The sequence below is a fragment of the Macaca mulatta genome, chromosome 1, assembly GCF_049350105.2.
Source record: "Macaca mulatta isolate MMU2019108-1 chromosome 1, T2T-MMU8v2.0, whole genome shotgun sequence".
Taxonomy (NCBI): Eukaryota; Metazoa; Chordata; class Mammalia; order Primates; family Cercopithecidae; genus Macaca; species Macaca mulatta.
The window spans coordinates 215,667,903-215,694,693 of NC_133406.1; the positions used below are offsets into that span (position 1 = coordinate 215,667,903).

At 43.6% G+C, this 26,791-nt stretch overlaps 3 protein-coding genes and 1 non-coding gene across 18 annotated transcripts in view; 3 read left to right on the plus strand and 1 right to left on the minus strand.

The window, feature by feature from the left end:
- The window catches only part of RHCE (Rh blood group, CcEe antigens), a 67,665-nt gene extending 66,166 nt beyond the window's left edge, over nucleotides 1-1,499 (plus strand). For 10 of the 12 annotated variants that reach the window (XM_015131109.3, XM_077996671.1, XM_077996301.1 and 7 more), the window contains one exon: nucleotides 1-195. In XM_015131109.3, the coding sequence (XP_014986595.3) occupies nucleotides 1-27 (27 nt within the window). In that variant the 3' untranslated portion in view covers nucleotides 28-195. 12 annotated transcript variants of the gene reach the window in all.
- On the minus strand, nucleotides 193-25,428 carry TMEM50A (transmembrane protein 50A). 3 transcript variants are annotated; one of them, XM_077964381.1, is made up of 8 exons: nucleotides 25,306-25,428; nucleotides 23,188-23,293; nucleotides 20,733-20,845; nucleotides 12,573-12,640; nucleotides 11,242-11,334; nucleotides 6,693-6,753; nucleotides 1,819-1,902; nucleotides 193-793 (listed from the first exon to the last, which is right to left on the minus strand). In XM_077964381.1, the coding sequence occupies exons 2-7, from the start codon at nucleotides 23,278-23,280 to the stop codon at nucleotides 1,857-1,859; spliced, it is 474 nt and encodes a 157-aa protein (XP_077820507.1). In that variant the 5' UTR covers nucleotides 23,281-23,293; nucleotides 25,306-25,428; the 3' UTR covers nucleotides 193-793; nucleotides 1,819-1,856.
- Nucleotides 16,872-16,975, plus strand: LOC114675363 (small nucleolar RNA U13). The gene has a single exon (XR_003726412.1). It is a non-coding gene; the product is annotated as a small nucleolar RNA U13 (small nucleolar RNA).
- An 89-nt stretch (nucleotides 25,429-25,517) lies between the features above and the next one.
- Nucleotides 25,518-26,791, plus strand: part of RSRP1 (arginine and serine rich protein 1) — a 28,831-nt gene continuing 27,557 nt past the window's right edge. For both annotated transcript variants that reach the window (XR_013405762.1, XM_077969158.1), the window contains exon 1: nucleotides 25,518-26,727. The gene's annotated coding sequence lies outside the window, so the exon portion shown is untranslated. The remainder of the gene's footprint in view (nucleotides 26,728-26,791) is intronic.

A 26,791-nucleotide genomic window follows, 5' to 3' on the forward strand; every position in this document is an offset into this window, starting at 1 on the left:
TTTCCTCATTTGGCTGTTGGATTTTAAGAAAAAGCATCCAAGAAAAACAAGGCCTGTTCAAAAACAAGACAACTTCCTTTCACTGTTGCCTGCATTTGTACGTGAGAAACGCTCATGACCGCAAAGTCTCCTTATGTACAATAAAACAAGGTCAGAGACAGATTTGATATTAAAAAATAAAAGACTAAAAACTTAGTTTAAGAGTCAATTTAATAAGTTTAAAATAAATGTTTAGTTTCATTAGGATGATGCTATCAATATTTTCTTGGTTACAGACACATTATTAAAGTTTTGGGTTAATTTTATTGACAATTCTTAAGATTCTTTCTCATGCTTAATAAAGTATGCTACCCAGTTAACTCTTGTCTACATGAGCAAAGCAGATAGTACAAAACAGGAAAATTACAAATCACTGATCCTTAGTCCTTGTGGGAATCATGCTTTTATCCCAGCAGTTTTATAAGGTGGCTGGCATTCCCTGAGCATATTCTGAATTGCACTGTGGGGAAAAAGGTTGTGCTCAGTTGTAGGGTGGGGGGATGCACTGCCTGAGGATTAAAAAACTAGTTCTGTGACCGTGAGGAAGTTACTTAAATTTCCATGGTCCAGGTTCCCTCCTGTGTGAAAGAGAAGGTAGACTTCAACCTCTAAGATCTTCTCCAATTTTCACATTTTATGGACTTTTGTAGAAAAAACATCAGGAGTTCGTGTGGGATGACAGCAAGTTATTTCTTTGAGAAGAGTCTTAACGGCCAGGCAATATTCACAGCATAGAGACTGTCAGATGACGACGCTAGCATGGAAAAAGAGACCCACACATTTAAATCACCCAGCAAATATTCTGAAGGCTAATTGTAGCACGTTATGAAAGACATTTCAAACTGTGGTTCTGAAGAGCGTATCCCATCTTGCAGAGGTGGGGAGCCTGTGGGGACAAGAGTTCCGAAGAGGATGAGACAACCAGAGTTCCCAGTAGCTAATGTTTGTCATTCTAGTTGACCGTGCCGGTCTATTAGGCTAGTGGTTCAGTATACAGATGAAATGAAACATGGAACCCGGTTTATTATCAGAACAACTACAAAGAAATTGTCCCCTGTGTAAGACCGGAGTGTCAAATCTCTCTCCTTTTCTCCTCTCTCCTTCAACGGTGGGTGTGGAGTGACTGTGCGTCCCACCAGAACCACGTGTCATGGCTGAGTCATATCCTCCTGCCCTTGGAATGGGAGGCACAGCGGAAGAGCTTCCCACGGAAGGGACGTGGAGAGCCTGGTGCCTGGACCATGGTGCTTCTCTCTTCCAACACGTCCACTCACACCTTGGGAGACCCTCAAAAGCCACTCAAACACTACATGTTCACAGAATTTTTGGTAAAAGTAAATACCAATTATAGTGAGGAAGAATTTTGACCATGAAATATTTTAAAAACTAAAAAATGTTTATATTTCATTTAACATTTGACACAGAAGAGACCACATCTGAATAAACACATTAAATCTTCAGAGCACTTTCATTGTGGTTTTGGGCCTCAGATATGACAAATACTTATACTGACAAATCCATCATTTCTTTTGTAATTTCTTTTTATTTTTACAAATTATGCCATGATCAAATTTGACAAAAATTATTCATGTGAAAGTTTGCTTTAACGTTTCATAAGTTAATCAAGTGAATACCACAATAGATTTTTGGTGGTTGTTTAAATAGGGTGTTCTCGTGATTTTAGTATTACACAACTTTAAGCTGAGACTATACTCAGAAATAAGTTTAGAAAACGGCATTACAAAAGATTGGGAGTGAGCAGTAAAAAAACAAACAAACCCAAGCAGGGATGTTGTGCTGTGGGAAATCGGATGTTTTCACTGCCATAAGTCTTCAGTGCGGCCAAACTTAAAAACCAGCCCTCTGTGAATAAAACAAGAAATACCACATGACTCCCTGAATTTGAGAAAAGAATATGTGAGATTTCGAGAATGGTGTGAAACAAGCAACAAAGAATTGATGAGTTGTAGAAGAAAGTTTGGTACGAAACGTATCAAAACTGATTCTAAGGTAGTGAATTCTTCCATTATGTTCAACTGTGCTATTAACCACCATATTCCCAACAACCTTAACTTTCGAGTACTGAAGACACATGTGACTTTTAAAAAGTTAACCAGTGTTTACTATGTAACCATTATATGTCTGATTTTTTTTTTTTGAGACGGAGTCTCGCTCTGTCACCAGGCTAGAGTACAATGGTGCGATCTCGGCTCACTGCAAGCTCCGTCCCCCAGGTTCACACCATTCTCCTGCCTCTGCCTCCCAAGTAACTGGGACTACAGGCACCCGCCACCATGCCCAGCTAATTTTTTTTGTATTTTTAGTAGAGATGGGGTTTCACTGTGTTAGCCAGGATGGTCTTGATCTCCTGACTTTGTGATCCACCCGTCTCGGCCTCCCAAAGTGCTGGGATTACAGGCATGAGCCACCGCGCCTGGCCCTACAGGTCTGATTTTATCAAATTCATTCAACAAACTGTTTTGGTGCCAGGGCTATAAAATAAGATACAAAGCCACTGCCCTCAAATTGCTCTCATTCTTTTTTTTTTTCTTTTTTTGAGACGGAGTCTGGCTCTGTCACCCAGGCTGGAGTGCAGTGGCTGGATCTCAGCTCACGCAAGCTCCGCCTCCCAGGTTACGCCATTCTCCTGCCTCAGCCTCCCTAGCAGCTGGGAGTACAGGCGCCGCCACCTCGCCCGGCTAGTTTTTTGTATTTTTTAGTAGAGACGGGGTTTCACCGTGTTAGCCAGGATGGTCTCGATCTCCTGACCTCGTGATCCGCCCGTCTCGGCCTCCCAGAGTGCTGGGATTACAGGCTTGAGCCACCGCGCCCGGCCAAATTGCTCTCATTCTTGCTAACGCGATGTGGTAAGCATGGGGGTGGTTGGGGAAGGAGACTTACATACCAAGTATTAAGGGGGCACAGAAACACAGAATTCAGTTGCCCTGAATAAGTTAGAAAAGGATTTACAGAGGTGGTAATATTTGAGATGGGCTTTTGTGGAAAAACAGGAGTTTGAATGGGAGATTGGTAGGAACAAGACCTAGCGGGATGATGAAGGCAGGTGTTTTGGGGACAGGAAACAGTACATCAAAGGCGAAAGAGGCATAAAAAAGCATGGGGCTTCCAGAAAAGCCCAGGAGACTGGTATGACAGGAATTTGCCCTCACAGAGCTTAAGTCCAGGGCAAGCTTGTCCAACCCGCAAAGCACAGGCCATATGTGGCCCAGGACGGCTTTGAATGTGGCCCAACACAAATTCGTAAACGTTCTTAAAACATTATGAGATTTATTTTGTGATTTTTTTTTTAAAGCTCATCAGCTATTGTTGGTGTATTCTATGAGTGCCTCAAGACAATTCTTCCAATATGGCCCAGGGAAGTCAAAAAATTGGACACCCCTGGTCTAGGGTTTAGGTGAGGGAATGTCTACAGTTGTCCTCAAGGCTTCAATTTAAGAGGCAAGAGGGCAACTATATGCATAAAATGATACCTGAGGTGTTAACAGAACAAGGAGGAATCTGGCCATGTTTAGGAGATGAGGAGGCAGGGAATGGACACAGCCAGGCTTTGGGAAGCCAACTGCCGAGGGCGGCAAATTACCCACAGGTGCCTTAGATGAGCCAGAGTGCAGATGCCTGCCTGCATGCTCTACGGGGCAGCTGGCGCACAGTCCCAGGCACCAAATGAAATGGGAGCTATGAGCCAGACATGGCGGCTCACGCCTGTAATCCCAGCACTTTGGGAAGCCAAGGTGGGTGGATCGCTTGAGCCCAGGAGTTTGAGACCAGCCTGGGCAACATAGCAAAACCCCGTCTCTACAAAAAATACAAAAATTAGTCAGGCATGGTGGCATGTGCCTGTAATCCCAGATCTCTGCTCTTCTAGTTAATATCGGATCTACTGCTGTAACAAAGAAAAACTGAAGTTGGTTATTAGAGGCCTCTACTGTCCAAATAGCTTAAAAGAGACGCTGTAACTTCAGAATACTCGTCACAAGATATGAACTCCAATCTGAAGAGTTTCTTGGGCAAGAGCCAGGGACCAGTCCCTCCTACACTGTAAGATGGTCACCTCTGGTACTGACATCTGTCCACTCTGACTTCTGAAATAGTAATTCTATGCTGCTGCTGAGTACCATTCTGTTACGAATCAGAATGGCAGGTGTCCCCTCCAAAACTCATGTTGAAATGTGATCCCCAATGTTGGTGCTAAAGCCAAGTGGGAGGTGTTAGTTATGGTGGCAAATCTTTTTTTTTTTTTTTTTTTTGAGATGAAGTCTCACTCTGTCACCCAGGCTGGAGTGCAGTGGCTCGATCTTGGCTCACTGCAACCTCCACCTCCCAAGTTCAAGAGATTCTCCTGCCTCAGCCTCCCAAGTAGCTGGGACTACAGGCACGCACCACCATGCCCAGCTAATTTTTTGTATTTTTAGTAGAGACGGGGTTTCACTATGTTCGCCAGGCTGGTCTTGAACTCCTGACCTCGTGATCCACCTGCCTTGGCCTCCCAAAGTGCTGGGATTACAGGCATGAGCCACTGTGCCTGGCCAAGGGGGCAAATCTTTCATGAATGACAAGTTAGTGCCATCCCCTTGGTGATGAGTAAATTCTGTTAGTTCACATGAGAGGTTGTTTACAGGAGGCTGGTACCTCCTCTTCCTCCCTCTCTTGCTTCATGTGATATGCTGGCTCCCACTTTGCCTTCTGCCATGACTGGAAGCTCCCTGAGGCTCTCACCAGAAGCAGATGCTAATGCTTCCTGTTCAGCCTGCAGAACCATGAGCTAAAATAAACCTGTTTTCTTTCTAAATTACCCAGCCTCAGGTACCCCTAAATAGCAATGCAAATGGACTATAACAACAGGCAATCTGCTACAACCACTCTGCTAACTGTGTCCATTACCTGGAGTTCGATTTGCTTATAGGATACAAGGTATAACCCAAAGAGGCTGTGCATTTTGTCACATCTAAGTTTACATTTTTCTTATTTCCAAACTGATTTTACAAAATAGCAAAAATGGTGATGGAATAGAATAGGTGTGAATACCAACTGGTGGCTCATTCTGAAGAGCAACTATTAGTATTTCAAGAGGGCTTCAGAAGACATGGGATTTTCGTTTCTTTTTCGGAGGTGGGTGGGAAGGGAAGGGGAAGGAAAAGTCCTGTAATATATATCAGATTCCTAGCCTTTTTTTGGATTAGCCACTTCTTTGAAAATCTGATGAAAGCCACAGACTCTTTCCAGAAATATGCAAAACACCAATTTCCTGCATATGAAAATATCTGGTGAGTTCTCACCTTCAGAAGGCTACTGACAGAATAAAGGTTAAGAACTCCTGGCCGGGCATGGTGGCTCATGCCCGTAATCCCAGCACTTTGGGAGGCCGAGGCGGGTGGATCATGAGGTCAGGAGATCAAGACCATCCTGGCTAACCCGGTGAAACCCCGTCTCTACTAAAAATACAAAAAATTAGCTGGGCAAGGTGGCGGGTGCCTGTAATCCCAGTTACTCGGGAGCTGAGGCCGGAGAATCACTTGAACCCGGCAGGCAGAGGTTGCAGGGAGCCGAGATCACACCACTGCACTCCAGCCTGGGCAACAGAGTGAGACTCCCATCTTTTTTTTTTTAATTTAAAAAAAAAAGAACTCCTGATGCAGGCCGGGCGCAGTGGCTCACACCTGTAATCCCAGAACTTTGGGAGACCGAGGTGGGCAGATCACAAGATCAGGAGATCAAGACCATCTTGGCCAACATGGTGAAACGCTGTCTCTACTGAAAATACAAAAAAAATAGCCAGGCGTGGTGGTGTGTGCCTGTAGTCCTAGCTGCTTGGGAGGCTGAGGCAGGAGAATTGCTTGAACCCAGGAGGCAGAGGTTGCAGTGAGCTGAGATCGTGCCACTGCACTCCAGCCTGGTGAGAGACTGAGACTCCGTCTCGAAAACAAACAAACAAACAAACAAAAACCAAAAACCAACAAAGCTCCTGATGCAGAGGATTAAGAGCTGTTGAGCTATTTTGTTTGTAGGGTTTTTCGGCCAGTGACGGGGGTAGGTTATGGGGGCTGGAGGGGGTGGTAGTGGTTGGAGGAACAGTATGGGTAAAGGGCAGGCCCTAAATTTCTAGGAAAGATGAACATCAGAGAAGATTATTGATAAAAGCCTTGAAGTTTTTAGAGGTTTTCATCATCTTTTCATTTGTAATTGAAAGGGAAGGATAAAAAATGGGCTTTTCCTCCACACCTCAAATCTCACAAATTCTACAATATCAAGGACAGAACTATAAAATATATCAGAAACCAAAATTTAAGGATAAATGGTTTTAGGCAGGCTTTCATTTAAAGCAACTGTTAGAGATCTAAGTTTAAAATGAACATCACCAGTGTTATGTAACTAAATCTTCATGAATCATAGTTACTCACTCATTAAAAGGGGGCGTGGTAGCAATCTTAAAAATTAATATATGCTCCTAAGGTTGGCAGCAAACCAACTCATCTATTTAAAATATCCATCTCAACCTTACTCTTCATGTTTTATGAAAATATCATGGGGGAGGGGTATTGGATGAGTAATTAAGCAACTAAATATAGCAAATGATATAAAGAAGCTATTTTTTTTTTTTTAAAAAAAGGTAAGATAATGCAAAACAAACTTACCCAAAAAAGATGAAGGCATTCTGGAAAAATACAGCAATTCCAGGGTATACTATGTCTTTTTCTGTAAAAAATAATTGCAGTGTTCAGAAGGTTATGATCTCAAAACATTTAGATTCAGATATATTGGCAAATACCAGTTTTCCTGCCTAGAAGAATTGATTTTTCTTGGAATCAGGGTTGGCTTGAGTATTAAAATGACATAATGTGTGACAGAGTCTAGCATGGCTTTAGTAAATGATAGCTCCCTTCGTTCATTAACAAATATTTACTGGGGGCATACAGTATGCTGGCCTTATTTAATGCTGAGGATACTGCAATAAACAAAACAGGTACAATTTTTTTTGCCCTCATGGAACCAGAGAACATACTGAATAAAAAGAAGATAAAATAATGCAGGAAAGGTACAGAAGTGTAGTGTGACATCAGACACAGGTGGCCAGGAAGACCTCATGAGAAGGTGACACTGGAGCAAGGACACATAGGAAGTGAGGGCAGAAGCCATGCACATGCCCTGAGGGAGCATGCCAGTGTATTACAGGAATAGCCACATAGGCACAAGAGGGAAGAGCCAGAAAAGGGTAAAGAAAGAGGGCAGCTGGGTGGTGGAGACCTGGCTGTCACAGTGAGGACTCTGATTTTTACTCTGAGTGAGATGAGAAGCCACTGGGTTGAGAGCAGAAAAGTGATCTGAGCTGACATATTTTAAAAGGATCCCTCTGGCTGCTGTGCTGAGGGTAGATTAAAGGAGGCAAGAGAGGAAACAGAAGCCAGTTAGGAGGCTCTTCCAGGAAATCAGGTGAGAAATTATGATGGATTGAACCAGGGTGGTAGCAATGGAGGTTGGTAAATGGTGGTTAGACTCAGGATATATTTTATAGCACAGTCAACAGGGTCTGCAGATAGACTGGATGTGGGGCATGGGAGGAAGACAAGTGTCATCTTTGACAGGCCTTCACCATCTACGGCTTTTGGCCTAAACACATGGAAAGACAGAGTAGCCAGCCATTAACTAAGATCGGAAGGACTGCTGGAGCAACATTTTTTTCTGACTGTATCTAGAAATGAAGTTGAAATTCTCATAAATTTCTACCGGAATTGTCAATGACTGCTCACTGACAGAGGCACAATAAATAGGTGAACTGTCAAATTTTTCTCATTTCAGAACAGCTTTGGTTAATCTGATTAACATAACAGATGGTTTGCATAGGTCTTCACCACCATTTCACGTTAAATAACCATTACCACTACAATGGCTTCTAAAAACGTTATAAAGCCAACTTTATAAAGTTATAGATCTGCTAATAATTCTCAAAACATAACCTTGCTCCAGAAGTTTTCAAGAAAATAGCCTAAAATTATGAGATAAAGACATTCCGGTTAAAAGGGGCTCTGTATTAATAGTTGTATCTGGGAAAGTTATCAGTAATTTCATTTTCTTCTTTTGAGTTCTTTTACATTCTTAGTTTTCTATAATGAACAAGTATTATGCAATTCCTATGATTAAAAAGGTAATTTTTTTCCCTTTTTTTTTCTTTGTTTTGTTTTTTGAGAGGGTCACCCTCTGTTGCCCAGGCTGCAGTGCAGTGGCATGATCGCAGCTCACTACAACCTCTACCTCCCGGGTTCAAGAGAGTCTCGTGCCTCAGCCTTCCGAGTAGCTGGGATTACAAGTGTGTGCCACCACGCCCAGGTAATTTTTGTATTTTTAGTAGAGACAAGGTTTTGTCATGTTGGCCAGACTGGTCTCAAACTCCTGGTCTCAAGTGATCTGCTTGCCTCAGCCTCCCAAAGTGCTGGGATTACAGGCGTGAGCTACTGCACCCAACCACATTTTAAAATCTATATATGGCTAGGCGTGGTGGCTTACTCCTGTAATCCCAGCACTTTGGGAGGCCAAAGCAGGTGGATCACCTGAGGTCAGGAGTTCAAGACCAGCCTGGCCAACATGGCAAAACCCTGTCTCTACTAAAAATACAAAAATTAGCTGGGCGTGGTGGCGGGCGCCTGTAATCCCAGCTACTTGGGAGGCTGAAGCAGGAGAATCGCTTGAACCTGGGAGGTGGAGGTTGCAGTGAGCTGAGATTGCATCACTGCACTCTAGCCTGGGCAACAAATTTATTTATAGATACATATAAAACAGATTTTATAGCAGCAAAAGAACAACTTATAATATCATGTTAAATGCAACTGGGGGATAAAAATTATAATAACTAAAAACATAAGAAAACAGAACAAAAGAAATAAACCAAAATATTTAAGAGTGCTGAAATTACTATTACTTATTTTTCTTTTCTTTCTTTTCTTTTCTCTTTTTTTTTTTTTTGAGATGGAGTCTTGCTCTGTCGCCCAGGCTGGAGTGCAGTGGCGTGATCTTGGCTCACTGCAAGCTCCGCCTCCAGGGTTCACGCCATTCTCCTGCCTCAGCCTCCTGAGTAGCTGGGACTACAGGTGCCCACCACCATGCCCGGCTAATTTTTTGTATTTTTAGTAGAGACAGGGTTTCACCGTGTTAGCCAGGATGGTCTCAATCTCCTGACCTCGTGATCCACCTGCCTCAGCCTCCCAAAGTGCTGGGATTACAGGCGTGAACCACCGCGCCCAGCCTTTCTTTTCTCTTTTTTTGAGACAAGGTCTCACTTTGTCGCCCAGGCTGGAGTACAGTGGCACGATCATGGCTCACTGCAATCTCCGCCTCCCAGGCTCAGGTGATCCTCTCACTTCAGTCTCCTGAGTAGCTGGGACCACAGGTGCATGCCTCCATACTCGGCTAAATATTTATTATTTGTAGAGATGAGGTCTCCCTATGCTGTCCAAGCTGGTCTCAAAATCCTGGCCTCACGCAATAGTCCCTCCTTGGCCTCCTGAAGAGCTGGGATTGCACTGCACCCACCCTCTTTTATTTTCTACAATTTTGGGAACATGAATAATAAATTACACAGGGCTAGGCCTAGGGGTTCACACCTGTAATCCCAGAACTTTGGGAAGCTGAGACAGGCAGATCACTTGAGCCCGGGAGTTTGAGACCAGCCTGGACAACATGGTGAAGCCCCATCTCTACAAAAAATACAAAAAACTAGCAGGGCTTGGTGGTATGCGCCCATCGTCTCAGCTACTCAGGAGGCTGAGGTGGGGGGACTGCTTGAGCCTGGGAGGTGGAGGTTGCAGTGAGCTGAGATTGTGCCACTGCATTCCAGTCTGGGTGACAGAGCAAGACCCTATCTCAATCAATCAATCAATCAATAAATAATAATACAAATATTTGGAAATATCTATTACTCCTGTCTATCAGATTAAATAATTTTAATAAAAATTTAGGAAACATTATTTTAATCGAAAAGTTACACTGTATTCAAGTAAGTGTTAAAATATGAGCTAAATAGGCCGGGCGCGGTGGCTCACGCCTGTAATCCCAGCACTTTGGGAGGCTGAGGCAGGCAGATCATGGTCAGGAGATTGAGACCATCCTGGCTAACACAGTGAAACCCCATCTCTACTAAAAATACAAAAAAAAATTAGCCAAGAATGGTGGCGGGCACCTGTAGTCCCAGCGACCCGGGAGGCTGAGGCAGGAGAATGGCACGAACCTGGGAGGTGGAGCTTGCAGTGCCAAGATCGCACCACTGCACTCCAGCCTGGGTGATAGAGTGAGACTCTGTCTCAAAAAAAAAAAAAAAAAAAAAAAGAGCTAAATATATATAACCTAGTCCAGTTTTTATAAATCATTAATACTGTATTTTTACTACGACAGCCACAGCAATTTCACCTGAACCATTAAATGGGTTTTCTATTTTCCTATGGTCCCTCAAGGTGAAATTTCTCCCAGGGTCTAACAGTACACCTTTTCCTGAGCTTGCCTTAAACTGGCCTTATATAGCAGAAGTATATTAAATGTTAGTTTACTTTTTTGTCTAAAAGGAGATGACATCATATTACCAGGGAGGCTTAACTGAATAAATCTCAATTCTGTGATGTTACAGCTTTGCACAGATATTCTGAAAGTCAGAACTTGTTAGGCCAAGCTTGAGGCCACGAGTTCAAGGCCAGCCTTAGCAACATAGCAAGATCCCATCTCTACAAAAAATGAAAACATTAGCTGGGTGTGGTTGTATGTGCCTGTGGCCCTAGCTACCTGGGAAGCTGAGATGGGAGGATGGCTTGAATCCAGGAGGTTGAGGCCGCAGTGGGCCATGATCATGCCACTGTACTCCAGCCTGGGTGACAATAAGACTCTTGTCTCTTCAAAAGAAACATCTGCTAACTAGATAGATAACATATATGTTCTGCTTTTGAGATTTTTGGAAGCCAAAGAGAAGCAGTGTTTAGAGCTGTCTCATCCCTTCTAGGCTCTGGATAAGAAGAAAAAAGACTGAAGAAAGGAACACTAAAAATATACAAGACAAACAAAACCAAACACTGTCGGTGGGGGGGGGGTCCCCAGATATAAATGTATTGCTAGCAGTTGGCCCATCTATAGGAAAAAAAATAACTAACTTTAATGCAAAATTCCAGTATTCCACTGAAGTAAGTTGTATCCTATGCTTTCTCTTACCTTTAGCAACATAACCTCCAAAAAGAATCCACATAGATGCAATCAGAGATCCAAAGGCCAACATGAAACCAATGAATAGCCAAATGCGAGCACCTTGAAAGAAATAATATTTTACCAGAATTGTTTCGCGTAGGGCAGTAAAATTAACTTTCAAAAATAAAACCCAAACAGAAAAAAAAAAGTGCAGCTGCCATTAAAGTCTAATGTAAGAACAGTGGAAAATGCACTAAACATCTTCATCAGTGTGGCTGTTGGCCTTTTTCTTCTTGGTTGGCCTAATAGATTTTTAAAAATTATTTATTAGTCTGTGTAAGTGCATATACTTACTTCCCCAACTGCCTACACCAAGAAAACCTATACTCAACCTTCCTGTAAAACATCTCATAAAATCTGTTTCACCATATTTAGAGGCTCATTCTCCATATGCTTTTATATGGAGCATGCTTCCACATTTTTAAAGTCCTCCTCTGCCAGGCACCATGGCTCACACCTATAATCCCAGCACTTTGGGAGGCCGAGACAGGCAGATCACGAGGTCAGGAGACTGAGACCATCCTGACTAACACGGTGAAATCCCATCTCTGCTAAAAATATAAAAAATTAGCTGGGTGTTGTGTCGGGCGCCTGTAGTCCCAGCTACTTGGGAGGCTCAGGCAGGAGAATGGCCTGAACCTGGGAGGCGGAGCTTGCAGTGAGCCGAGATCCCGCCACTACACTCCAGGCTGGGCAACAGAGCGAGACTCTGTCTCAATAAATAAATAAATAAATAAATAAATAAATAAATAAAGTCCTCCAATAGTACTTTCAAACAGTAACACAGATATACAGTAAAAAATTCATATTCAGTGATACACAAATCTCAAAGCTACCATATTTCACTTTCAGGGAAGTGAGGCAGCAAAATAAATTCAAATTTACATGACCAGAACTTAGGAAGATGCATTAAAATTATGTTAACAGAGGAGGACAGCCAACTTTCCAATCACATAACAGAGGAGGACAGCCAACTTTCCAATCACATTAACATGTTTATGAAAATTTGCTATAAATAATAAATGGAGTCATGACTGCCTAAAATGAATTCTGATAGGGCCTCTTTAATTAACACAAATACATGTTAATAAAAACACTGCCTACGGCTCAATAAAGCACAGCAAATAGAATGTTATATATTAATTCCCAATTTCAAGCCCAAAACATAAAACAATAGATTCAAAATAAGCTGTTACTCATAGATATATTAAAACACATAGAAAAGTGGTACTTCCATGTGAAATTCTCATCTTAAGGATTTAAGCATGTATAATAAGATGCTGTTTGCACCTATTTACCTGTTTGACCCAGACAACCTTCACTGTAACTATCACCTCGGACTTGTCCATTTGATACTGCATTAATCCTGTATGAATAAAATAAAACCAAGAAATCAGGGTCCATGACACCAATTACCAGAAACAATAATCAACAGTTTCTCAAATTTAAGGTTAGGCTTCAAAGTCTTTTTTTTAAGATACAGGGTCTCACTCTGTTGCTCAAGCTAGAATACAGTGGCACAACCATGGCTTACTGTAGCCTTGAACTCCTGGGCTCAAGAGATCCTCCCACTTCACCCTCCTGAGTAGCTGGGATTACAGGTGTGCGCCACCACACCCAGCTAATTTTTAAAAATTTTTTGTAGAGATGAGGCTTCGCTATGTTGCTCAGGCTAGTCTCAAACTCCTGACCTCAACATATCCTCCTTGCCTTGACCTCCCAAAGTGCCACCACACCTGGCTCATAGGCCTTCAGTTCTTGAGTAAAGAGTTCATATGACTGGTCTCTTCAACCAGATACTCTCCAGAGCAGTGGTCATGGGCCCTAGACTAGCAGAATCAGCATTACTTGGCAACCTATTTGACAAGAAAATTCTCTGGCCCTAACCCAAACCTAGCAAAGCAGACACTCTGGGCATGAGGCCCAGAAATCTGAGTTCTAACAAGTCTTTCAGGTGAGTCTGGATTGTTAAAATTTGGGAATGAGGCCAGGCGTGGTGGTTCATGCCTGTAATCCCAGCACTTTGGGAGGCTGAGACAGGCAGATCACCTGAGGTCAGGAGTTCGAGATCAGCCTAACCACCATGGAAAGACCCCATTTCTACTAAAAATACAGAATCAGCTGGGCGTGGTGGCGCATGCCTGTGATCCCAGCTACTTGGGAGGCTGAGGCAGGAGAACTACTTGAACCTGGGAAACAGACTGCAGTGAGCCGAGATCGTGCCATTGCGATTCAGCCTGGGCGACAAGAGCAAAACTCTGTCTCTTTTAAAAAAAAAAAAAAAGGAACGAAATTCTCAAAATTTTCTTTTGGTAAGATATGAACAGGTAAAAAGATAATTTCGCTTGCTTCTGATTTTCCATTTGTATATATCAGACATGACATGTACTCATGTATGGCAATGGCAGAGGGAGAAAATGGGCCCTAGATAATCCAAATATTTCTTAAAATTGGCTTTGGAATACATTTTTTGTGCTAATTTTGTACTAACATCAAATGTTTGGAGAAATAACTATATTTCAAACAACACAATAACTTTTTGCTCTGAAAATATTATTGAATAGAGACTCAAGTGTAAAATCTTGTTTTTTTAATCCTTGATACAGGCTCTAAACGTAAGAAGTGTTTTACCAACTTTTCATAGCGTACCACTCTAAAGTGAGATAGGCTTGCTTTCTTTAGAAGTATCCTTTGAAACATTCCAAATGTCATGGGAAAACGTTCACAATACATCAAGTTAAAGTTACAAAACACTATACCTATGATACATATACCCATTTAGTTGTGTGTGTCTAACACTAGAATATAAGCTTCATGAGGACAGGAGCCATTGTCTGTCTTGTTTCTCATTTTCATTCTCAATGCCTAGCACAAGGCTAGGGGTTTCGCACATAGTAGGTGCTCAATAAATGTGTTTAGGTCAGGCCTGGTAGCTTGCACCAGTAATCCCAGCACTTTGGAAGGCTGAGGTAGGAGGACTGCTTGAGCCCGGGACTTTGAGACCAGCCTGGGCAACATAGTCAGACCTTGTCTCTACGGAAAAAAAAAAAAAAAGTGTTGAATATAGGAATCCTAGTTTTTTTCACAGTAATGTCTTAATTTATTCATACAAAGCTAAGTTTCAGAATGATCAAAATACTCAATTATTTTCAGTGATCTCTATACAGTACTAAATTATTTTGTATATGAAATAAATATATTTAAAAACAGGCTTCATATTTAAAAGTAAAACACAAATAAATGTTCTTGGGTTACTGGTTCCCGGCTCTTGATTTCCTTGCTGAGCCATCTGAATAAACTTCACAGCCCTCTGTGAGCCACCACAATCTTGTCTTCACTATTAGGGACACTTTGGAATGAACAATCTCTGTTCTCTGCTATGACTATTTTTATGTATGTTCTCAGATTTACAGAAAAGTTACTAGTTAAATAATCTTTTTCCTGAAGCATCTAGTATTTGTCAACATGATGCTCTGTAACTGGGGGCTGTAAGTGTGCTCCTGGTGTTGGGGTGTAGCTGATCTGGGCACTCTCAGCGGATCATGAGCTCAGGAGATCGAGACCATCCTGGCTAACATGGTGAAACTCCCTCTCTACTAAAAATACAAAAAAAATTAGCTGGGTGTGGTGGCGGGCGCCTGTAGTCCCAGCTACTCGGGAGGCTGAGGCAGGAGAATAGTGTGAGCCCGGAAGGCGGAGCTTGCAGGGAGCCGAGCCACTGCACTCCAGCCTGGGAGACAGAGTCAGACTCCATCTTAAAAAAAAAAAAAAAAAGGCCGGGCGCGGTGGCTCAAGCCTGTAATCCCAGCACTTTGGGAGGCCGAGACGGGCGGATCACGAGGTCAGGAGATCGAGACCATCCTGGCTAACACGGTGAAACCCCGTCTCTACTAAAAAATACAAAAAACTAGCCGGGCGCGGTGGCGGGCGCCTGTAGTCCCAGCTACTCGGGAGGCTGAGGCAGGAGAATGGCGTGAACCCGGGAGGCGGAGCTTGCAGGGAGCTGAGATCCGGCCACTGCACTCCAGCCTGGGCGGTAGAGCGAGACTCCGTCTCAAAAAAAAAAAAAAAAATTCTAACAGCATCATTATTACAGTAAAATAAATTGTAACAAAATGGAAAGAACTAGAAATAGCTGCATAATGGGTGAGCTTCAAAGAGAAAGACCACAGCCCTTTGCTATCAGTGGCTTCTGAAGTCAGACCTTTACTTCTGCGAATGAATAACTACTCTGGCAATGACCCCACGCCACGCACAGTCAAACTGGCTGCCCTTAGCCACTTGCTTTATTCTGAAAATACAAGTTACTGTGTTTACACTTAAGTAACTGTAGCATAATTTAAAAATGTGTATAATTTTCAACTTGGATTACCTGGAAGCCTGGAAGAGATGACTCTACAACCTAAATTAAAAGTCTACAGAAGGCTGGGCATGGTGGCTCACGCTTGTAATCCCAGCACTTTGGGAGGCCAAGGCAAATGGATCACCTGAGAGGTCACGAGTTCCAGACCAGCCTGGCCAACATGGCAAAACCCTGTCTCTACCAAAAATACGAAAATTAGCTGGGCACAGTGGTGGGCGTCTGTAATCCCAGTTACTCGGGAGGCTGAGGCAGGAAAATTGCTTGAACTTGGGAGGCAGAGGTTGCAGTAAGCCAAGATCACGCCACTACCCTCCAGCCTGGGAAACAGAGTAAGAGTCCATCTCAAAAAAAAAAAAAAAAAAAAAAAAAAAAAAAATCTACAGAAAGCTCATGGACAATGGTAGAGGTCAGGACAGGGGCTATACAGGTGTGGTGGAAGTGCTGATTGAGAACGTTCTGGGGTGATATTTTAAATCGTGATCTAGGTGCTGTTTACATGGGTGTATACGTAATTAAAAATTTGTTGAGATGTATATATGACTTGTGCACTTTATGTATCTCAATAAATGCCTTTTTTTTTTTTTTTTTTTTTTGAGACAGTCTCACTCTGTCTCCTGGGCTGGAGTCCAGTGCCACGATCTTGGTTCACTGTAATCTCTGCCTCTCAGATTCAAGCGATTCCCCACCTCAGCCTCCCGAGTAGCTGGGACCACAGGCGTGCACCACCATGTCGGCTGATTTTTGTAGAGACAGGGTCTCTCCATGTTGGTTAGGCTGGTCTTGAACTCCTGACCTCAGGTGATCTGCCCATCTTGGCCTCCCAAAGCACTGGGATTACAGGTGTGAGCCACCATGCCTAGCCAGAACGCATTTTATATTACATTTTTTAAATTATTAAGGCAGAGAGGCACAGTGACTCACACCTGTCATCCAGCACTTCAGGAGGCCAAGGCAGGAGAATCACTTGAGACCAGGAGTTCAAGAACAGCCTGGGCAACATAGTGAGATCCTGTCTTTACAAAAAAAGAAAACTCTTTTAAAAAAAATAGCTGAGTGTGGTGGTGTGTGCAAGCAGTCCTAGCTACTGGGGAGGCTGAGGCCGGAGGACTGCTTAAGCCCAGGATTTTGAGACGGCAGTGAGTTATGATCATGCCACTGCACTCCAGCCCGGGTGACAAAGTGAGGCCCTACTTCTAAAACATTTTTTTTTTTTTAATTTAAAAAGGAAAACCTGATTCTTCTGTAGTTCCTAGGCACGATGATTGGGTGTTCATGTGCATGTATGAGATGTGCCTCCCTCAAACCTTGTTCTTACATCAGTACCTTACTCGTCTAACATGGAAAAAAAAAAAAAAAAAAAAAAAGAAAGGCCCACAGAGAGAGTTGATCCCTAAAGGACGCACTTATAATCAAGGAAACAAAAAAAGGCCCTTAGAAATTGAAACATGAGAACTGAAATGCAAAAATGTTTAACAGATTGGAATACAGAATAAAAAGATAGATGAGAATTCTAAGAAAATGTATCAGCCAGGTGTGCTGACTCACACCTGTTATCCCAGCATTTTGGGAGGCCAAGACGGGTGGATCACTTGAGGTCAGGAGTTCAAGACCAGCCTGGCCAACATGGTGAAACCTGTCTCTACAAAAAATACAAAAACCAGTCAGGCATGGTGGGCATGCCTGTAATCTCAGCTACTTGGGGAGGCTGAGGCAGGAGAATCAACTGAGCCTGGGAGGCGGAGGTTGCAGTGAACAGAGATCATACCACTGCACTCCAGCCTGGGCGACAGAACAAAACTCCGTCTCAAAAAAATAAATACATAAACTAAAATAAATACTTTTTTCTTTTAAATTTATTGAGACGGAGTCTCCCTCTGTCGCCCAGGCTGGAGTGCAGTGGTGTGGTCTTGGCCTATGGCAACCTCTGCTGCCCAGGTTCAAGTGATTCTTGTGTCTCAGTCTCCCAAGTAGCTGGGACTATGCGACACCACGCCTGGCTAATTTATTTTTATTTTTTATTTTTTTTGAAACAAGAGTCTAGTGGCATGATCTCTGCTCACTGCAACCTCCACCTTCCGGGTTCAGGCCAGGCGATTCTCCTGCCTCAGCCTCCCGAGTAGCTGGGACCACAGGCACGTGCCACCACGCCTGGCTAATTTTTTGCATTTTTAGTAGAGACAGGGTTTCACTGTGTTAGCCAGGATGGTCTCGTTCCCCTGACCTTGTGATCTGCCTGCCTCGGTCTCCCAAAGTGCTGGGATTACAGGCATGAGCCATTGCACCTGGCCTTTTTAAAATTATTTTTAGTACAGAAGGGACTTCACCATGTGGGCCAGGCTGGTCTCAAACTCCTGACCTCAGGTGATCTATCCGCCTCAGCCTCCCAAAGTGTTGGGATTACAGGCGTGAGCCACCATGCCCGGCCAAAATAAATACTTCTTGTATCCAAAAAGAAAAAAGAAAAAGATGTGCTAACTGGAAAAAAAGTGGATTTAACCCTGATTACCAGGGGAGGGAAGCCCCATGGTGACAGTGCTGTAGCAGGCTTCCACAGTAATCAATTCATAACGAAACAGCCTGATATGGGCTTCTGGGATGTCGATTTCTAGAACAAAAGAGGTTACAATACATTGAAGAATATAATTGAGAATTTGGGAAAAAAAATAAAGATGTAGTAATAGTAGAAAATGCAAGAAAACAAAGAAAAGGCAGCTAGAAACTCTAGGAAAAACAAAAAACTGAACAAGGCTACTATAGTCCATATAGTAACTGTCCAAATTAGAACTGCAGCATTCAAGATGAAATGAATCCTAAAGAAAACATACATTCTTTCTACCAACAACCACCTGGAAAAAAAAAAAAAAAACAATCAGAAACTCTAGGAAAGGTCGGGCGCAGTGGCTCACACCTGTAATCCTAGCACTGTGGGAGGCCAAGGCAGGTGGATTGCTTGAGCCCAGGATTTCAAGACCAGCCTGGCCAACATGGTGAGACCTCATCTTAATTAAAGAAGAAGAAGAAGAAAAAAAAAACTATAGGAAAAAACAATACTAAATAAGAAAGTCATAGCCCAAGTATGAAACAAACTAAACTATGTTATGAATTTGAGAAACTGATAAGAATACAAGAATATTTTCAAAATATATTGATAAATTTGAGAAGCACAGGGTCATGGTATTGAAACTTACACTATTTGGCACTGCAATGAATTTTGTTTACCAGTTTAAAAAATTTTTTCAACAGGAATGCTCCTATTAAAATCTAAGGTCATTTCATTCCTCTGCTCAAAAACCTTCTAATGGCTTCCATTACACTTACAATGAAAGTAAAGTTCTTGGCTGGGCACGGTGGCTCAAGCCTGTAATCCCAGCACTTTGGGAGGCCGAGGCAGGCTGATCACCTGAGGTGAAGAGTACGAGACCAGCCTGGCTAACGTGGTGAAACCCAGTTTCTACTAAAAATACAAAAAATAAGCCAGGTGTTGTGGCACACGCCTGTAATCCCAGCTACTCAGGAGGCTGAGGCAAGAGAATCGCTGGAATCCAGGAGGCAGAGGTTGCAGTGAGCCGAGACTGCACCATTGCATTCCAGCTTGAGCAACAAGAGCGATACTCTGTCTTAAAAAAAAAAGGAAAAAAAAAAGTAAAGTTCTTATTTTTGTGACGGGGCCTCGCTCTGTTACCCAGGCTGAAGTGCAGTGGCACAATCATGACTCACTGTAGCCTCGAATTCCCAGGCTCTGGCAATCCTCCCGCCTCAGCCTCCGGAGCAGCTGGGACCACAGGCATGCCCTACCAATTTTTGTATTTTGGCAGAGATGAGGTTTCACCATGTTGCCCACACTGGTCTCAAATTCCTGAGCTCAAGTGATCCATCCACCTCGGCCTCCCAAAGTGCTGGAATTACAGGCATGAGTCACTGCATCAGGCTGAAAATAAAGTTCTTATAATGCTTTTCAAGGCCCTATGCCATCTGCCCTTCTCCATCACTTCTCTGACCTCATCAATTTATCTCTTTTGATCTTGCTGCCGCAGTTATACTGGTCTCCTTGCCGTAAAGCATTTGTACTTGCTGTTCCACCTGCCTGGAATGAATCTCTCTTACATATCCCCATCCCCTAGTCAGTTCTTTCATTTTAAGTCTTTACTCAAAGTCACCTTCTTAGTGAGACCTTCTCTGACTCTACTGAAAATTTCTGGCCATGTGTGGTGGCTCACACCTGTAATCCTGGCACTTTGGGAGGTCGAGGTGGGAGGATCACTTGAGCCCAAGAGATCAATCTAAGCAATATGATGAGACATCCTCTCTATAAAAAAATTTTTTTTTTTTTTTGAGACGGAGTCTCGCTATGTCGCCCAGGGTGGAGTGCAGTGGCCGGATCTCAGCTCACTGCAAGCTCCGCCTCCCGGGTTTTTACGCCATTCTCCTGCCTCAGCCTCCCGAGTAGCCGGGACTACAGGCGCCCACCACCTCGCCTGGCTAGTTTTTTGTATTTTTTAGTAGAGACGGGGTTTCACCGTGTTAGCCAGGATGGTCTCGATCTCCTGACCTCGTGATCCGCCCGTCTCGGCCTCCCAAAGTGCTGGGATTACAGGCTTGAGCCACCGCGCCCGGCCAAAATTTTTTTAAAAAAATTTCTATCCCTCCTGTTGACATCCCATATCTCCTTGCTCTATTTTTTTCTCCTTTGCACTTATTTTAAATGCCAAAAAGTCATGGATTTTTCCTGTTTTATTAACTACTGTATGTCCTGTACCTAGAGCAGAGTCTGGAATATAAAAGCTTAATAAATATTGTTGGAAGAATTATCCCTTAGACAAAATACACAGTTTCTGACTTAAATGTAAAGCTACTAAACCCTGGGGGTATAAAAATAAAAGGATAGCTGAGAGAAGCTGGGAGGGGTAGAGAGGTGGACAAGAACAAAGAGGACTGCTGATTTTCTGTGTAAGTCCATCTCTACTGTATGACTTTTAAATCATGTCCAGTATGTTAATCTGATAATATTTAGAATTTTAAACCTATGCAACTATATTTGAAACATTTTTATTTTGTGGCAATCTATGTAAGTAATGCCAATTATGATGACACTTACATTAGGAAGGCTATGGTTGCTATAACACCACAGGCATGGTATGAGTGGTTGAAATCTTTCATGGTGGGATAAATAACAGCTGCATCTATGATAATCCACCAGCCTGTAAAAAACTAAAACAAAGGTGACACCAATGAGAAATTACAGCAATTCTGTATCTCACTGGCTAAAAGACAGCAAGATATTTAAGTGAAGAGATCCCTTTCAATTAATTTCAAAAATGTTCTAGCTATTTCCCACATGTAATTTGCACATGGCCTAATAGCTGATTAGGTACTCTTAAATCTGACAGCAATTTATATTTATTAACGTAACTTTTCTCTAAGTCTACTTCAATCATTATTTAATTTTATGGTAATAAAGTCTTGTAATCTAATTTGGTAAACTAGAAACCAGTTATCTTGTGGAGGGGGAAAGGAAAAAAGTAACTCAAATTCCAACTGACAGAAGCGTCCTGTTGATACATAAGCTTCCAGAGAAATATTCCCCAAAATCAAGAAAAAAGCATTCAAATTAATATGGAGAACAACTATTGTTCACAGAATTTTAGCTATCTTCTTGCTGTGAAATAATAGCTCTGAGGTTCTGCTTTTGATGAATTCCAGTGCAGTCTAAAGGTGGTTTCAGGTGTGATTTTAAATTCAATGTCAACACCAGATTACAATTTATTTGAATTTGGCTCTAGATATTTTCAAGGGCAAAGATATAACAAAATAACCCCAAAACTTCACAAATAGTTTTTATCATCTGAGCAGAAATTTACAATAAAATTATCTTAACCAAATTCTGACAAGTAGCTTAGAAGATTTTTAGAGTAACCCCCTTTCCTATCCCCACACCAAACCCTGACTCAGTTAGCTCTGGGAACTGACATCTTCTGGCAATTATTTTAAAATAACAATTTTAAGCTAATCAAATTACTTTTATCAGGTTACAGACAGATCCATACTCGATTAATAACATTTTTAGTGGCTAACACGAGTACATATGCCTTTCTTTCTACCCTCAATGTATTCAAGATATTTTCTTCATAGACTAAAAACTCAAAGCTTTTTGGCCAGGTGCAATGGCCTGTAATCTCAGGACCTTGGGAGGCCAAGGCCAGTGAATCACTTGAGCCCAGGAGTAGGAGACCAGCCTGGGCAACATGGAGAGACCCCCATCTCTACAAAAAAACACAAAAATTAGCCCGGTGTGGTGGCCCTTGCCCGTGGTCCAGGCTACTCCAGAGGCTGAGGTGGGAGGATCACCTGAGCCCGGGAGGTCGAGGCTGCAATAAGCAGTGATTGCACCACTGCACTCCAGCCTGGGAGACAGAGTGAGACCCTGTCTTGAAAATAAATAAATATTAAAGCTTAAGAAAAAATGGCTTGGCACAGTGGCTCACGCCTGTAATCCCAACACTTTGGGAGGCCGAGGCAGGTGGATCACCTGAGGTCGGGAGTTCAAGACCAGCTTGACCAACACAGAGAAACCCCGTCTCTACTAAAACAAGCATGAAACTCTGTCTCAAAAAAAAAAAAATTTACTCTTTAGAGCCTATGACACCTTATGATCATAAAAAACTAATAGCAGATCCCTTGAGGGATCTGAAGTGTAAATAAAAATTTTATTCTGTAAATTACTTTTACACAATGTATTTTAATGAGTTTCCTTGTTTTTGCTTTTTTTTAAAAAAAAATTCATGCTAATCTTCTCTATATCATTCCAATTTTAGTGTATCTGTTGCCAAAGCGAGCACTTTTTTTTCCTTAATAAGACTGAGAAGAAAGTTAACTGGATTATGGAGAAATGCAATCATATCTATTGACTGGTTTTGACCTGATTGCTTCTTAAACACTTCCTTGTACCTTAATGTACTCATTAAAAGGAGATAGAATCCATATAATGAACAAATGTTTTATTATGCTAGTTTTACCATGCAGAATAACCCAACCACTCTGTTAATCAAATTTTAAATCACAAACTCTTTTTTTTTTTTTTTTTTTTTTTTGAGACGGAGTCTTGCTCTGTCGCCCAGGCTGGAGTGCCGTGGCCGGATCTCGGCTCACTGCAAGCTCCGCCTCCCAGGTTTACGCCATTCTCCCGCCTCAGCCTCCCGAGTAGCTGGGACTACAGGCGCCCGCCACCTCGCCCGGCTAGTTTTTTTTTTTGTATTTTTTAGTGGAGACGGGGTTTCACCGTGTTAGCCAGGATGGTCTCGATCTCCTGACCTCGTGATCCACCCGTCTCGGCCTCCCAAAGTGCTGGGATTACAGGCTTGAGCCACCGCGCCCGGCCACCACAAACTCTTAAAGTGGAACTAACGGCTCTCCATAAACAACAAAATATCAACATGGTCAAAGTGGTCAAAGATAAAATAAATAGTACATATTTTAAAACATCCTGCAGAATTCAAAACCCATAAACACAAAACGCACCAAAAAATGAGGTCCAAATTATCAATGACACTTACTAGTACACCAGCAGCAATGGAAGCAATAGTATTGCGCTTTTCCCCCCAGTCAATGCATTCTGAGCATCTCAAGCCCTCTAGAAATCCAGACATTTTTTTCAGGTCACTTAAAAACAAACAAACAAATAATTAAATAACGTACTTCAATTTACTTGCTTCAAACCTGAAAAATAATTAATAGCTCAGGAATAATTAAAGTGAAATTACAAATGCTTTATTTTGGTTCCACACACTTCTTCAGAATATTTGATTTAGTTTTTGATGAATTTCCACGTTATAACTCTGGAAAGTAACATCTGGATTCATTTAGTATCTTTTTAAATGTAAAAAATGGTTTGGGGACCGGGTGTGGTGGCTCATGCCTGTAATCCCAGCAATTTGGGAGGCAGTGGTAGGTGGGTCACCTGAGGTCAGGAGTTTGAGACCAGCCTGGCCAACATGGCAAAACCCCATCTCTACTAAAAATACAAAAATTAGCTGGGTGTGGTGGTGCATGTCTGTAATCCCAGCTACTTGGGAGGCTGAGGCAGGAGAATCGCTTGAACTTGGGAGGCGAAGGTTGCAGTGAGCCCAGATCGTGACACTGCACTCCAGCCTGGGCGACAGAGCAAGCCTCTGTCTCAAAAAATAATAATGAATAAATAGAAATCAATGATTTGGATATATTTAAGCAACATTAACAAAGGTGGGTCTCCAAATATTGAAAAATTTTAACTACTGGTTGACCTCCTCCTAAAAATCTGTCACATCCCATTATTTCTAAGTAGGTATTGAATTAGTTTAGGTGGTACTTTTAATATCAAGTATATGATTACTAATCCACAAGAGCTCTTTTGTATCATTTTGATTCCAAACTTATTAGATGACTTTGATATTTACAGCCTAGGAGTACTAACATTAGTAGAGAGACAAGTGATAAACTGTGGCTCTATGTGGAAGTACAGATTCAAATGAAAAATAATTCTCTAATTTACATATTTTATCACAGAACGTGTGTTTCTTCACACCTAAATTAAGAAATTAAACATTGCACTGCAGTTCTTACCTCTACCCACATCATTTCCCTTCACTTCATTCACTTCACTGTTTTTCTTTCTGCAAGCCTGCCTTTTGGTGTCATTTCTATGTAAAGAACATCCACTTGATTTTAATATCCCTATCTCTGATCCTAAAGGGTGTTTCCAGCCAAAAAAATGCACAAAATTGTGATTAATATTAATTCAGATTACAAAAATCCAACTATTTAAATATAGCAGACCCAAACTGTCTTTACAAATTACATAAAACACTCCTGTAAGCCGAGCTGTACAGACCTGACTTGAGACACAGCCATGTTATCTCTATTTCAGAGTATGAAAAAACCTGAAATACGTATAACTTGAGAACACCCTAATTCCTACAGCGAACTTGAGTCCCTTAAATTACTCTGCAGCCAGCAATTATAGTTGTCCAAAAATATGACACCCTAAAAAAGAGCAACGTCTCCCATTTTTAACTTCTTTCAAAAATTAAATATTAAAATACATGATTACAGCCAGTGCTAAGATGTCTTTGGGACAAGTTCAATTTAGGAAATTCACTCATTCGATTCTTCCCCGGGAAGAACTGCAATCCAGTGTTACTTTCGGTTCATCCCAATGGCCCCGCCCCGAATCCATTTTTCTTGCACGACGACTGGCACGCTCAAGCCAGACCCCGCCCTCCAAACTCTGGGAATTTTAGGTCTCGAGGGACGCGGCTGGAAGATGGGGGAGCCACCTTCAGCCCGGCCGCCCCTCGCTGAGGGAGCCGGACGGGCCACGCTCCTTTCTCGGAGCTTCGGCCTGTCCAGCTGTAAAGTGGGGGACCGGGGTATTTCCAAGAATCCTGGGATGTCCTGGGGGAGGGCGCGGTCCCGTCTCCGTCTTGGCGGGTCTGGACGCGGTCGCCTTCTCCAGGCGCCGCAGGACCCAGGAGAGGAGAGGTCTGCAGGGGCTCAGCCCCGGTCTGCGGCTTCCCGGAGGGTGGCGGCAACGAGCCTGTGCTGTAGGCACCAACCCGTCAGACGGTCCCGGCTCCGAGGCCTCTCCAGCCTTGAAGCCGCTCCTCTCCTGCCCCCATTCCCCGCCCGACACTTACGTCCAGCCCCGTCGTGCAGTGGTTCCGGAGCCCGGTGTAGCGCCGCGCGCAGCTGCCTCACTCCACCGGTTTCAGCCAAGAAAACAAAACGTCCACGGCCTCCAGACACCCGGATGCAGCAGTACCACCCCCGCGGCTCAGCCGCGCATGCGGACACGGGGCGGAGGGCGGGACGCCGGGTCCGGAGGGAGCCCCGCCCACCACGCCAACGCGTCTGCGCAGGCCCGGGCGCTCGCTGGCGGGGCTTTCCGCAGCTTTGGGATCACAGCTGGACGTCGGAAGTGCTAGCTTGGAGTACGCCCTTCGAGGGTAGGCGTGAGAAGTTGCTCTGTGTGCTGAGCTTTCTAAAGGAAGGTATCCGTTGGCCTTTGTACCCGTCTTGATTGAGGTGACGAGTGTTTTCTAGTACTGGGGTCGGCCCCCCAGCCGTCTCAGGTGTGGGTGGCAGGAAGAGTGCCGGGTCCCATGTGGTGCAAAAGTTGGGTTCCGGTTTGCAGCCACACAGCGCTACTCAGGACTTTTTAGTCTTGTTTATTTTCTCCGTGCCTGTTCCCGCCCCCTCGCGGTTCCACCTCTGGTAGAGGGGCGGGTTCAGCTCCAGGAGGCGGGGACTTCCCAGCTCGGTGTGGCTGGGGTGTCCCGTGGACCCCGGTCCCGGCGCGGTGACCCACTTATGGGACTTGGCCTTTCTTTGCTGTTTGTTTAAGGCAGGGTTTCTCAGCCTGGGCACTACTGACGTTTTGGGCCGGCTCATTCTGTCTGGGTTGGGAAGGGTAATGTCCCGTGCTGCTTAGAATGTGTAACTGCATCCCCCGTCTCTACCCGGTAGATGCAAGTAGCAGCCCCAGTGAACCAAAAATGTCCCCAGACTTTGCCAAATATCCTCCCCCTCGGGGAAGATCGCCTCGCTTGAGAACCACTGTTGGAGGAGAGCCTGGGTTTTCGGGAGGTGACCATTTACAAAGGGGAGGACGGTAAGAAGCCGGAAGCAATGATGTGTTAGCTACGTGAACGACTTGTGGCCGGGCTGGCCCCTCTTCTGGAAGCCGTCAGTTTGGGTCTCGCGTCTGGGATCGCCGTCGAGGAGTCAGATCCAGCCCCAGAGAGGGAGCAGGGTCGAGGTGTCGTTGCAGAAGGCGCCACCGGAGGAAGCACAGGGGCAACGTGCGGTCTTCCTAGCGGAGGCACTCGCGATCCTGCAGCCGCCGGTCCGGGAGGTGCTCGGTACCCCTCCGTGGTGCCTGTCCGGTAGCTGGTCACTCTCGGGGGAAGGTCGTGCTACAGAAGGGCATTATGCGATCACACAGAGACGGCGTTGCTGCGGCTTTGACCCTATGGTGCACCCGAAAGAACACAGAGGGTGGAGGGAGAGATCCAGGAAGAGGTCCCGGAGCAGAACCTCCTTTCACTTAAGTTAAAAAGGTGGGTCACTTGTTAAGAGCTACGCGCAGGTTCATCTGATTTACATGTACGGCGGCAGTATATG

Bases quoted from the DNA above. Each gene is read 5' to 3' on its own strand.
- TMEM50A (XM_077964381.1), bottom strand. From the start codon at position 23,280: ATGTCTGGATTTCTAGAGGGCTTGAGATGCTCAGAATGCATTGACTGG. The intron at 20,846-23,187 runs GTAAGTGTCATT...CCTTTGTTTTAG, and splicing joins CCATTGCTGCTGGTGTACTA to TTTTTTACAGGCTGGTGGAT. The intron at 11,335-12,572 runs GTAAATAGGTGC...ATTTCTTTCAAG, and splicing joins AGGTTGTCTGGGTCAAACAG to GTGCTCGCATTTGGCTATTC.